Source organism: Lepidochelys kempii, chromosome 3 (assembly GCF_965140265.1).
Source record: "Lepidochelys kempii isolate rLepKem1 chromosome 3, rLepKem1.hap2, whole genome shotgun sequence".
Taxonomy (NCBI): Eukaryota; Metazoa; Chordata; order Testudines; family Cheloniidae; genus Lepidochelys; species Lepidochelys kempii.
In genome coordinates, this window is record NC_133258.1 from 68,411,904 (window position 1) to 68,424,720 (window position 12,817).

Consider the following 12,817-nt stretch of genomic DNA (forward strand, 5'->3'; position numbering starts at 1 on the left):
TGTCTCCCATAAATGTAAACAAATGTGTTTTTGTTCGCGATTGGCTGAACAAGAAGTAGGACTGAGTGGACTTGTAGGCTCTAAAGTTTTACATTGTTTTGTTTTTGAGTGCAGTTATGTAGCAAAAAAATCTACATTTGTAAGTTACACTTTCACGATAAAGAGATTGCACTACAGTACTTGTATGAGGTGATTTGAAAAATACTATTTATTTTATCGTTTTTACAGTGCAAATATTTGTAATAAAAAATAGTATAAAGTGAGCACTGTATACTTTATATTCTGTGTTGCAATAGAAATCAATATATTTGAAAATGTAGAAAAATATCCAAAAATATTTAATAAATTTCAATTGGTATTCTGTTTAACAGTGCGATTAATCACGATTAATTTTTTTTAGTTAATCGTGTGAGTTAACTGCGATTAATCGACAGCCCTATTTATAACTTCTCTTTTTGTATTAATTCTCTATCCTCGCTGGTATCTGCAACATCTGCACATTCTTTGGAATAGAGACCATGCCCCATTATTATGTTTGTGGGGCAATCAGTTCACTGTTGGAGCGCAAATGTATGTCCTCTGTGAACACAGTATCCTGTAACTTTGAACTTAAATAGCTGATCCAGGAATTTTTCCATTCTTTCATAACATCTAGAACTAAAGGGAGCTGGCAATTTCTTCTTCATTTCTTATATTCTTCTTACCCATAGTATTTTGCTGCTACTCCTCTTCATTACTCAGACACCTCAGTTGTGTATATATTTTTGACAGTGCCAAATCGCGGCTCCTTTTTCCCCTCTCCTACACAGATAACAACATGGGGGGGCAGGAGGGGAATACTGTTAGAAAGTCCAGGTGCCGGTGCAACCTTAAATTGGTCCCATTTGTGCATACCATGCACACCAGTGGCAAGTTCAACACCAAATGCTTCATAAATGTTTGTTCCCCAAAGCATAAGGTCTTTCCCCAACTTTTTACCAACTACCAAGGCACAGAGCAAGAGCAGGGAAAAATCTCACCTCCGTGAGATCTCAGGCTTCTATAGCCCTTCCTGCCAGTCTTCCCTGTCTCTTCCTGCCTCTCAACTGTGTCAGCTGATGACTCAGCTGAATCACCCAGCTAATTAGTTAATCACTTAGTATTTAAACTATTACCTTGTCAATTTACCCCATGTGGGGACCCTTATAAAATAAACAGAGTAGTGAGTCAGCCTTAGGCTAGTCACACACTGTCACAATGTGTTGTAATCATCTTGTCCAGCATCACATGGAAAGTCTGTGGAAGAGCCAGGAAAAGAACTCCGCTCTCCTGGAACTCAGTCCAATAACTTAAACAGAAGAGAATACCCTCTCCTTATAATCCTCTGCCTCATTCATTATCCATCTTGTGCAGTGATTGAGGCAGGAATCCTACAGACCTGAAGAAGAGCTCTGTGTAAGCTCAAAAGCTTGTCTCTTTCACCAGCAGAAGTTGGTCCAATAAAAGATATTAGTTCACCCACCTTCTCTCTCTAATATCCTAGGACCGACATGGCTACAACAACACTGCATATAACAAATAGTATGTGAATATGCAATTAAACACTATCATAATGCATAATGTTCTTTTATTACAGTTTTTTGTGACTTCCCAGGGTTTTTAAAAAGCAAACAAACAAATGTACAGTGGGGCCCCAGTCTAGTTGGCCCTCTAGGCACTTACTGCTATATAAATGCCGAATAATAAAGATTACAAGAGTAATAAATCATTATTTAAGGTATAAACAGATCACCAGCGAAAGTCACGAAGAAATTTTCTCCCAGTGCACATACAGGTACATTATGGAGTTTCTTCTTATTTGATAGCTATTAATCTCAGCAACACTCCACCATTTTAGAGACAGGGAATCTATTTCAAACCAGAATTAACTGCAAGTGTGACCACAGTATAGCTTCAGCACTAGTCACCATGTCAGTTTCACTGATCTGATATTTTAGTTGCTTATTGATTATTTTTTTTTATTCCTACATTTTACTTGTAACATTTCTTATATGGCTTCTAAGGGAGGTAGTGTTTTACTTCTCATATGGAATACAGTGGTGAGAGAATCTTTTTCATATCCACTTCCACTTCTCAAACACTCCCAACAAAATACAGGAAATAGCTAATGTTTAAGAAGGTTTGTTCACCATATGTATATATTAGCTGGGGAAAGTAAAATTTAAAACTCCAGCTTATCCTGCTACAGTCTACACTTAAAATTTAGATGAAACTAGCTATGGGCTGTGGAAGAATTCTTCCATTGATCTAATTAGCATTGCTTGGGGGTGTGGATTACCTACATCAACAGAAAAACCCCATCCATACATATAGGAAGTGTCTATATTACTGTGCTACAGGGGTATAGCTGCAGCTGTGCCGCTGTAGTTCCTGTAGTCTAGACATTCCCTCTATAGTCTGCATTGATTTATAATGCCAGACACAGAATAGCTTTACTTTGCTCACTATATATTATTGATGAGTTGTCTGGAAATGGTAGCTGCAAGCATTTTCAATGCATGATGCTAGCTAGTTTCTCTACTGATTCTGTAACCACTTCAACAGAACTGCTCTTGTAACTTTCTTCCTACAGAGCACAGTGAATTAAAATGGATATCGCTATACAACTTCCAACAGCAGAAGGGGGAGACGAGGTATTTTCTCTCTTTATCCAGCGGTAGATCAACTGTCAAAAATACATTCTACACATACAAGTCTTGCACACAAATGCAGACTGAAAAATTTATTCCTCCAACTCTACTAAAAGAATGTTAACACTGCAATACATGTAACAGAAGTTACTGTTCAATCAGAAGGATGCTGACGAGTCATACAGTTACAATTCTAACACAGGACTACAGTACTAATACCTTTGAAGAATTATGACATTCCAATCATTAGTAGAATGCATTGTCAACAGGAAAAGTAAATAAAATTTTCAAATGTCAGCAACTGAAGAACAGATTAAAATATAAAGATTTATCTGTGTACCATAAGGTATAACTTTCTTACCAAGCTGAGTTCCTTTAAGCCTCTAACTGGTACATAACTGCTCATCAAAACAATTTGCTTTATGTACCAGCGTGAATTATGTTATTTTTTTCTATATGAAACTTACCGAGTGCCATCTGCTTTCCAGCTTACTTTGTATGGCTTCTGCTCTAAAAGTTTAATATTTTGTTTGTCCATAGAAATAGGCTGTGCTCCAGGGAATCCAGACCTAAAAGAAGCAGGTTTTTTATTAATATTCTAAGAGTATCCATACAAGGTAATGTATTTCTCAAATCAAACTTGCATGAGACACAGTTAACACTACCTTTTCTACCAGGTTAACTTTTAGTTGGAACATCTTCCATAACAAGGTTTTTTTTCTTTCAATAGGCACCCAGTTTTTGATAAGCACATAAAGCATTTTTGAGTATAACAAATGACAGTAGTCTGAGTTACTCAAGAGTTCAAAACTGCAAGTGTTTTGCTTTGTTTGTTTGAATTTACTACTAAGCTATTAAATCTGTAAACTAAGTGGTACTGTGAATATTCCATGAGCCTTTCACTTCTGGAAACTGACATTCAAATTCTGGATTACATCTAGAAATGGTACTAAACCAGGGTTCACATCAATGCTAGGTACAAATTCAAACCAGCAATGAGTGCATCAGAAAGGCCAAGAAATGGAAAAACTAGGGTTTTGCACATCAGAACAGATGTGTATTGATATTTGTATAAGTAAACTTGCAATTTTTTGCCTGGTTCAAGCCAGTGTTATCTAGTTTAATGTGCACTAAAACTCCCCCAAAACTTTTAAAATAATGATTAAACCAGACTATTGCCTTTGGTATTTGTGTAGCAATGGCTAACATGAACATAATTTATTATCTGACCCTGGAAATATGATTCTGGAATCTTGTTTCTTAAATTATAACAGTTGTCCATTCTCTTTTCTTTTCTTTGTAGGCCATTATAGTTTTACTGTTGAATATTTCTGGTTACCTTTTTTTTTTTTGGGGGGGGGGGGGGGCTGTCCATCCCAATAATAGCTGCCTGCTTGACTTTTCACAAAATTAAGAATATAATATTGAATTTTTGGATTGTTCAAAGAAAAAAGTTTAAATTAAATTATTTTTCCCATACCCTTCCCATCCACAGAATTGCTGACATTTTTGTTGTATTTCTCTTAACTTTGGTTGAGTTGTCACTTGGGTTACACGTTTAACTGTCACTCCTTCCAAGAAAATTGCACCCTAAAAAAAGAATACAAAATGCAATTAGAATTTAAGATCTATCACAAAAGCAATTCAGAAAACTGATGCTTTCACGTACACACGGACTTCTAGACTGACTAAGATTTAAAGTCTCTGATATTTAAGGTTACACAACTAAGGTCGACTTACCGTGGTAGTGCAGACCTGGTAGTGCAGACTTACCCTGGTAGTGAACAACATAGCTGGAGTCGACATAGCTTAGGTTGACTTATTGCGGTGTCTACACTGCGCTGCGTCAACAGGAGACTCTCTCCCGTCGAGTTACCTTACTCCTCTCATTCCAATGGAGTATCAGAGTCGACCGGAGAGCACTCTACGGTCGATTTAGCAGGTCTTCACTAGACCCCCTAAATCAATCCCCGCTACATCGATCGCAACAGCATCATTCCCTGGTAGGTGTAGACATGGCCTCAGTTTCCATTACAGGTCTTATTTGACCCCACTTCTAAAATACACCAAAATAGTCATATTGCCCTCAAAATTGTTAGGTTAGGACTGTGGTCACGGTAGAGTTCTTCTAGAAAAACTGAAATCAGATAAGGTGTTTATTAATTAAAATTTAAACGATTACACAGCTACAAGGTTTTTTCTTTGGTTGGTTGTTTTGCCACTTTATAGCAAAAGCCCAGAAAAAAAGACGACAGATTAAATCTACCTTACTGCTCTCCTCCAGCAGAGATCTAGTGCCCATGAACAAAAGGCAGTTACGGTCAAATTAACAAAGTTATTAATATGTATTGTAGTCGACAGAGCTAGCTTTTTGCATTTTATTTTACTTAGCAGTAAAAACAAGGAAACTACAGGCCTGTATCCTGTAAGGCATCAGCTTAAGCAGTTAGCATAAGGCTTTGAGGACCATGAACTTTGGCATAGAATAAATGGCTCAACAGTCACCCTGAGTTTTGGGCAAGTGGGAATAATGTGCTTAAGGGAGGAGTCTGTACAAAATAATACCAGGTAACTGGAGAAACACTGAACTGATACTAGTTTAAAATATTTTAGGATAAAATGTTAGCAAATGCTTAACCGCAAACTTGCCTTGGCAACAAATTGATGTATATGGTAATAACCTAAAATCATTAATATACTAACCAATAGGATAAAAGCACCATAGAATATCAGGGTTGGAAGGGTCCTCAGCAGGTCAACTAGTCCAACCCCCTGCTCAAAGCAGGACCAATCCCCAATTTTTGCCCTAGATCCCTAAATGGCCCCCTCAAGGATTGAACTCACAACCCTGGGTTTAGCAAGCCAATGCTCAAACCACTAAGATATCCCTCCCCTAACTTTATGGTGGACAAGGAAGGTTGGGCCTTTCAATGAATATTCATGACAACCTCTAGGCCCTACATAAGGCCGAGCACCATGTAAGAAGGGTCAATCGATCTTAATCTGGATCTGGACCATCAGACTTGTTTGGCATGCCAGGAAAAGGGCTGCAAATTTGCCTCTTACCATCAGATCCCCAAGAAGGGATGTGAATATGTGAGCATATGCAAGGAATGGGGTACAAGAGATAAAAATATAACAGTAATGCAAAGTTAACGTTAAGAGGTTTGCAGCTTTTCTGTCTTTACTATCTTAATAAAAGTGGTTAAAGCTTTGCTTTACCCTCACTGCAAGTGTCTTCATTGGGCACACCAGGGTTCCCACTCAGATACTGAACTTGATAACCTTGATTCTGTTGTGCCTGATTCTGAGACTAGAACCCTACAATCCCTCAACTCTTCAAATCAGTATTAATTGAAATTCAATAATAATCAGTGGCCACAAAAAAAATCAGGGAACAGTATTTAATAAAGTCACTGGGGAACATCAGCTTCAGTGATCACAGTCAGAACATTTAAGGACTGCTGGAGACCTGAATTTTCATTTTAAAAACATGAAATGCAGCAGATAAAACATTATAACCCTATCATTCTCCATTCAAATCCCTCTTTGAGAAGCACTGCTTCAGCCAGACCTATGCAGAGAAGAGCCACGACACTGATTAAAGGATTAGAAAACAAACTCAAAGAGCTCAATATTCTTAGGGTTACCATATGTCTGGGTTTTCCCAGACAATGGTTTTTTCGGTCCTCCGATCTCCGTCTGGGCGGATTTTTGAAATATGAACAAATGTCTCATTTCTCCTTGCTCATCCTTTTTCCAACACTGATTCTGCTGAAACTACAATTCCAAACATGCCCTATGAGTGGCATTCACGTTTACTGGTTTGCCACCCTTACTTATGGACTGCTGCTGGCAGCGGCACTGCCTTCAGAGCTGGGCAGCTGGAGAGCAGCAGCTGCTGCTGGCTAGCCACCCAGCTCTGAAAGCAGCGCAGAAGTCAGGGTGGCATGCTATTGACTGTTGAGTCACTAAAAGGGATCCTGTTTGTGCAGTACTACTTCAGGAATAGATCCTGTAATGACTTTCATGGCTACTTGATGAGCAATCAACCACTGCTGAGAAAGATACACTCTACAGAGAAACATGTATGGGCACAACAGGAAGAAACACTGTAGGAAAGGACTGACTGCATGTAAAAAGGTTTATTTACATTTATTTTTGAGGCCATTACACTTATTTATAAAATGTTAAATATTCAAAGAAAGAAAGTGTACAGTAGAAAACTGTACCCTCCTGTGACTCTCTGTACCTCAGGGGAGCACCCTGCATCCCCATATTCATCCTCATAATATGATTGTGTGGTATCCAATGCAAAGTTGGTTATGTTGGGTGTCTTCAGAAGGCTCATGATGCACTAAGCATTGTTGTGATAGTAATGTTATAGGTTGTAATTTCATGTATATAGTTATGAGGCTGAAAATGTGTCCTCATGGCTTAAAACAAGCCCAGGCAAAAACTCTCCAGGAGAGAGGCCAGGCCAAACTTTCCAAGAGAAGAGGGGCAGTTCACATCTCTTCAGGGCATGTATGGGACAAACCCAGCCTGCCTCACAGGAACAAAGGACACTGGCCCAGGCAGCAACTGTTAGACTCTCCAGTGAGTCACCCCCCTTCCCTTGGTCAGTTTGGGACCATGATGAGGTAATGCTCACCTGACTCTGAAAGGGGGGAGAGGGGGCAAAGCCAAAAGGGAAGAAAGACCATGATAAAAGGGGAGAGATGTTTGCCATGCGCTCTCTTCCACCTCCATCTACAGACACCACCACCAAGCGACTGAAGCACTGATCAAAGGGGAGAACCTGGATGAAGGGCAACCAGCCAGCCTGTGGTGAGAAGCACTAAGGGCTTGGCTACACTTGCAGATGTAGAGCGCTGAAAGTTAAACCAGCCTTCAGAGACCACAGCAGGGAAAACGCTGCCATGTGTTTACACTGTCAACTGCAAGCACACTGGTGTGGCCACATTAGCAGCTCTTGCAACACCACAAAGAGCAGTACATTATGGTAGCTAACCCAGTGTGCAAGTGGCTGCAGCGTGCTTTTCAAATGGAGGGGGTGGAGTGTGACAGGGAGTGTGTTGTGTGTATGTGGGGGGAGAGAGAGTGTGTTTTGTGTGGCTGAGAGCATGTCATCATGCTGTCTTTTAAGTTCAGAGAGCAGCAGACAGCCCCCCTCACACACACACTCACAACAGCAGCATTCTACACTAAAGGTTTGCTTTGTCCCGGAGCAGATAAGCATGCTGGCTGTCAGAAACAGAGCTTTGAAAGGAGATATCTGCATGCCTGCAGCCGATTTCAAAACAATGAGAAGAGTGGCCACCTGACTTCAGGGGATTATGGGACGTTTCCAGAGGCCAATCACAGTGCAATAACGCAACACGTTGTCCACACTGACGCTCAGGCATTTCAGCAGGGGCGCAGCAAGCTTTATGCTTCTTGTGGAGGTGGATTACCAGGAGCACTCCAGCTGCAGAGTCCAGGCGCTCTACATGACTTGCCAGTGTGGACACCTCAGGAGTTAGGGCGCCTGGGGCTGCTTTAATGCACTCTAACTTGCAAGCGTAGCTGAGCCCTCAGTTTGTAAGGGCACTGAAAGTGTTAAGATCATCTTATAATGCATTTTGCTTTTATTTCATTTGACCAAATCTGACTTGTCATGTTTTGACTTATAATCACTTAAAATCTATCTTTTGTAGTTATTACATTTGTTTGTTTATTCTACCTGAAGCAATGCATTTGGTTTGAAGCATGTCAGAGACTCACCCTGGGATAACAAGTCTGGTACATATCAATTTCTTTGTTAAATTGACGAACTCTATAAGCTTGCAGCGACCAGCAGGCATCACTGGACGCTGCAAGACAGAGGTTCCTAAGATTGTGTCTGGGACCAGAAATATTGGCTAGCATCATTCAGTTGCACAATCAGAGCAACAGCTGGACAAAAGCGCTCCATCACATAGCTGGGAGCAGCTTATGCGCTAGCGGCTGTGTGTGAACAGCCTAAGAATGGGGGTTCTCACAGTAGAGCAGGGTAAGGCTGGGTCCCAGAGTTGAGGATTGGAGTGACCTAGAAGATCACCAGTCCAGATAACACAAGGGGAACATGACACCTCCCCTTCCCTTCTCCCACCTCTCCCTACCCACGGCAGTGTTCTCTATTTGGGAACTTCAAATATGGTAACCCTAAATATACTTAGATTAACAAAGAAAAGTTAAGGGGTGAGTTGATTAGTGTCTATAAGTATCTACATGGGGAAGAAATATTTCATATTAGGCTCTTCAATCTAGCAGACAAAGGTATAACATGATCCAATGAATGGAAGTGAAAACTAGACAAATTCAGACCGAAAAGAAGGCATACATTTTTAATGGTGAGAGTAATTAACCATTGCAACAATTTAGCAAAGGTCCTGGTGGATTCTCCAATCACTGACATTTTAAAATCAGGATTAGATTTTTCTTCTAAAAGATATGCTCTAGGAATTATTTTGGGGAAATTCTATGGCTTGTGTTATACAGGAAGTCAGACTAAATGACCCCAACGGTCTTGGAGTCTATGAATTTATTAATTCTAAACCACGTACATAGTAATTCTGTTACAAGAAAATTAAACAAATAACTGCCTCACCTGGGAATTTTAATATTTAGGTCATCTGGCAGTTTACCTATGATCTTAACTTAAGTTCTAAGATTTTTTGAAGGAGGGCCCATGTTTTCCTCTACTTTACAACACCAGAAAACTGATACCAACAACAACTGGAATCTATTTTTTGTCTTTAAAATGTCTGTTTCCGCAGAAGAAAAAACCTCATTCACCTGATAAGAAATTAAAGATCACACTATCTATTCACTAGGACAATCTTGTGCGTGACCACAGTGTTGTTGCCAAACTGCCAAGGGTACAACTTGACAGCACTCACATTTCCAAGTGAAATTATTAAGAGCTAATGATGCTTAAGAACCAATGAAAACCACACTTAGGTTCCTCCAGTAGTTAGAGCAGAATAAATTTCTGCCTCTCCTTACATTCAAAATGTACCACACAAGCTGCTGACTATATTATAATAGTACAGTGGTATACTCTGAAATACACAAAGCACCCAACTCCACATGCACTAGCTAAGAGGGGTGGCCTGTTGATTTAGTGGCAAAGCTATATCAAACATCAGAGTTTGCAATCAGAGAACGGTTCCTCACTCCCTGCAAGGTGGGAATCGAAAGCATGGAAGCTGAAGCAAACTCACCCCTGAGAATGTGCAAGAAGTATCTTGTGGTTCACAAAGGACTCCCTCTAAGTAATGTTCAGATAAAAATTAAACTAACTCTGAAAGAAGCCAGATCCAGTCATCTTTGGTCAGGAGAATTTTCTCCACAATAGGAGTTTGAGAATACTATAAAAAAGTTGATTTGTTACCTGCATAGTTGTATAAGAACACAGGCATAATTTTTCTTCTAATCTAAACCAGCCTAATACATAAAGTTGTACTGAGCATTACAGTAAGCCTAAGAAAGATATCATTCAAAAGAATATTGAAAACAAACCTACAGAGTGCATTATAAATTATTTTAGTCTTTAAAACAAGTCTGATGCTCAGGGGAATAAAACAAAATTGCAGTTTAGCAACAGAACAAAACCAGAAATCTATGTGATTAAAGACTCCTAGTCCCTAGTTCAATACAATAACCCAAACCTACCAGGCATAGTGTCAACAAATGTTTCTAACACGTTCTCGATTGAACTGGGCAGCAAAGAACTTGGTTAGAATATTGATAACCCCAAGATGTTATTGGCTTGGCTGTGGACCTTGGCATATCTGGATGGGATCATTTTCAATTCTCATTCTTATACAAGAAATCTAGAGAATTAGGCTGTTTCACTTAGAAGTCTTCATTGTTTGTTGCTCCATAGGCTTTTGTTCTGTCGCTCTGTCTACTCACTTACTTGAAGGGCACTGGATGAAAGAATGAGGTAGTTTTGGACTGCAGTGCTATCAGTACATGAATGGTTCAGTGAAGGAAGCAGGCAGCTGCCTAGATGCAGTGTCTGTGCAGTCTCAGTCTCTCTGCTAAGAGAATGGTTTGGAATAGAGAAAGACGGTCATGGCTTACTCCTGATAAGGGAGATTATGCAGTGTAGTGAAGCAACCAGAGAATATGATAGTACCTTTCCCCACTACTAAGACAGTGCTATCTATTTTTTGCCAAACAGGCAAGATTTCCAAAAGGCAGAAATGGAAGTTAGGTGCTTAACTGCCATCTGTGTCATTTGAAAACCTCTCCAGAATTTTTCAGTCAAGGGATACTTTCAAATCCTCAAATTTTATTTATTTATTTATTTGGACTTGCAGGTGGCAGAGTGCTTAATACAATTGTTTTCTCTCAAAACAGCAATCTTCTATAAGGTTACTACTCAACAATTTGTATCACCATTTTGTACAGTTTATAACCCTCCATATGTTGGGAAGGGTAAATTATTTATTTTTTTAGAAAAGTAAACTACTTCAATAATTAACTTCAAGGTTACATAAAAGTCAGCTTTGTGAAACTGAAAATATACATCCTAGTCTCCTACTTGCCTTGTTTGAAGGCTGGTTTTGTTTGGATTCTTTTGTTAATTGATGTAATATTTTGAGACTTTCATACCCTGACCTGAAACAATGAGCTCTCTTCCAAAGACAGTATATATTACATATGATTATGGTGCACTAAAAGTGTGAGGGATGGAAACCAAGCAAGAAAAATATCAAGTAAATTCTGAACTACCGAGCCTTGAAAAGACACTTTATCAATAATTCTTCAAAAAATAAGTTCATTACCTCATCAGTTAAGTGCTGATTTGTACTTTAACCGTATTTACTATATTTATAAAACTTCAAGAGATGGGTTTATCTCATTCTCGTAGGTTTTATGACATGCCTAAAAAATGAATTTTGTGAACAGAATATAAATTAATTATTCTTTTAAAGGAACTTTGGCTTGTAAAAGTAGTTAACTACACATTAAATGAAGTAATCCTAAGGGAACCAGGGTTTGAAATAAGTAATGTTATTTTTTCATGTTCAAAAAGCAAATTTGTTTTAAAAGAGTTTGATCTTAACTAATATTGAATACAAATTGTAAAAATAAAAATTTTAGAGGAAAAGCAATTGTATACTGCATATACTCAGCCTAACCTACAATTCATTTTTTAAAAAAAATATTCTGACAGAATTATAATGGAGCAAACATGTGGTCTGAGGGACACAGAATTGTTTAATACCTAAAAAAAATGAATCAAAAAAATAATTTTCTCCAAATATGATATTACTGTTTACATTTCAGTCAGCCTGGATAGTGAAACCAGATATTTCACAGTATGTTTGCTTTCTGACTTTATGCTACATACTCAATAGAGGAATGTTTAAATTCTAAAAAAGTTATTAAGTTACATTTTTAAATAAAATTTGAAGTTGAGTCTAAAAATACATGACTGATGAATTTCCTGTTTTAATTTTTTTTAAGTTTAAAAATTGTTGAAACATCCCATTTCACCATTTTTTAAACAAATATTTTTCTTTTTCCGTTTGAACAACTTTTTGTTGGAAAATAAGGTTAATTTATCATGAAATCTAAGAATAGTGAAAAATCAAAACTAACAGTTTCAGTTGACCTGATCCAAAAATTTTCAGATTTTTGATTAGTTAAAATTTGAAATTTTGGTTTTTAATCCCAATTTGGGATGGAGAAATTTTTCAAAATGACAAAAATTCTCATGAGACAAGATACATGTTTCCTGCCCAGCTCTAATCAGAAGTTTCCACTTCTCACCTACCGTGATAACACTATGTGACAGTCATGTGCTCTATACTTTCAGGAATTGTTCCAAATAGGCAGACGATCCATTTCTGGCAAATCTTAATCTTGTTTCATGAATCTTAATCTTAATCTTGTTTCAGTCTTTCCATTGTCTCAGCAATTTCTCTGCACAACAGCTAGCTTCACAAAGCTAGAATGGTTGACTTTATTTTTGATAAAACAAATACTTGGAATGGAAGTAACTGGACATGAGTTTTCAAGCAAAAAGCCTCTGGGGAATGAGGGATTGGAATAAATCCACAAGAGCAATGATCTGTGGCCAAAAATACATGGTGGAATCATTTCCTCCT

At 38.4% G+C, this 12,817-nt stretch overlaps 1 protein-coding gene across 4 annotated transcripts in view; it reads right to left on the bottom strand.

Moving 5' to 3' along the window:
- Nucleotides 1-12,817, bottom strand: part of RNGTT (RNA guanylyltransferase and 5'-phosphatase) — a 436,227-nt gene that overhangs the window by 369,916 nt on the left and 53,494 nt on the right. For all 4 annotated transcript variants that reach the window (XM_073336687.1, XM_073336684.1, XM_073336683.1 and 1 more), the window contains exons 7-8: nt 4,150-4,259; nt 3,137-3,238 (exon numbers count right to left, since the gene is read on the bottom strand). In XM_073336687.1, the coding sequence (XP_073192788.1) occupies nt 3,137-3,238; nt 4,150-4,259 (212 nt within the window). The remainder of the gene's footprint in view (nt 1-3,136; nt 3,239-4,149; nt 4,260-12,817) is intronic.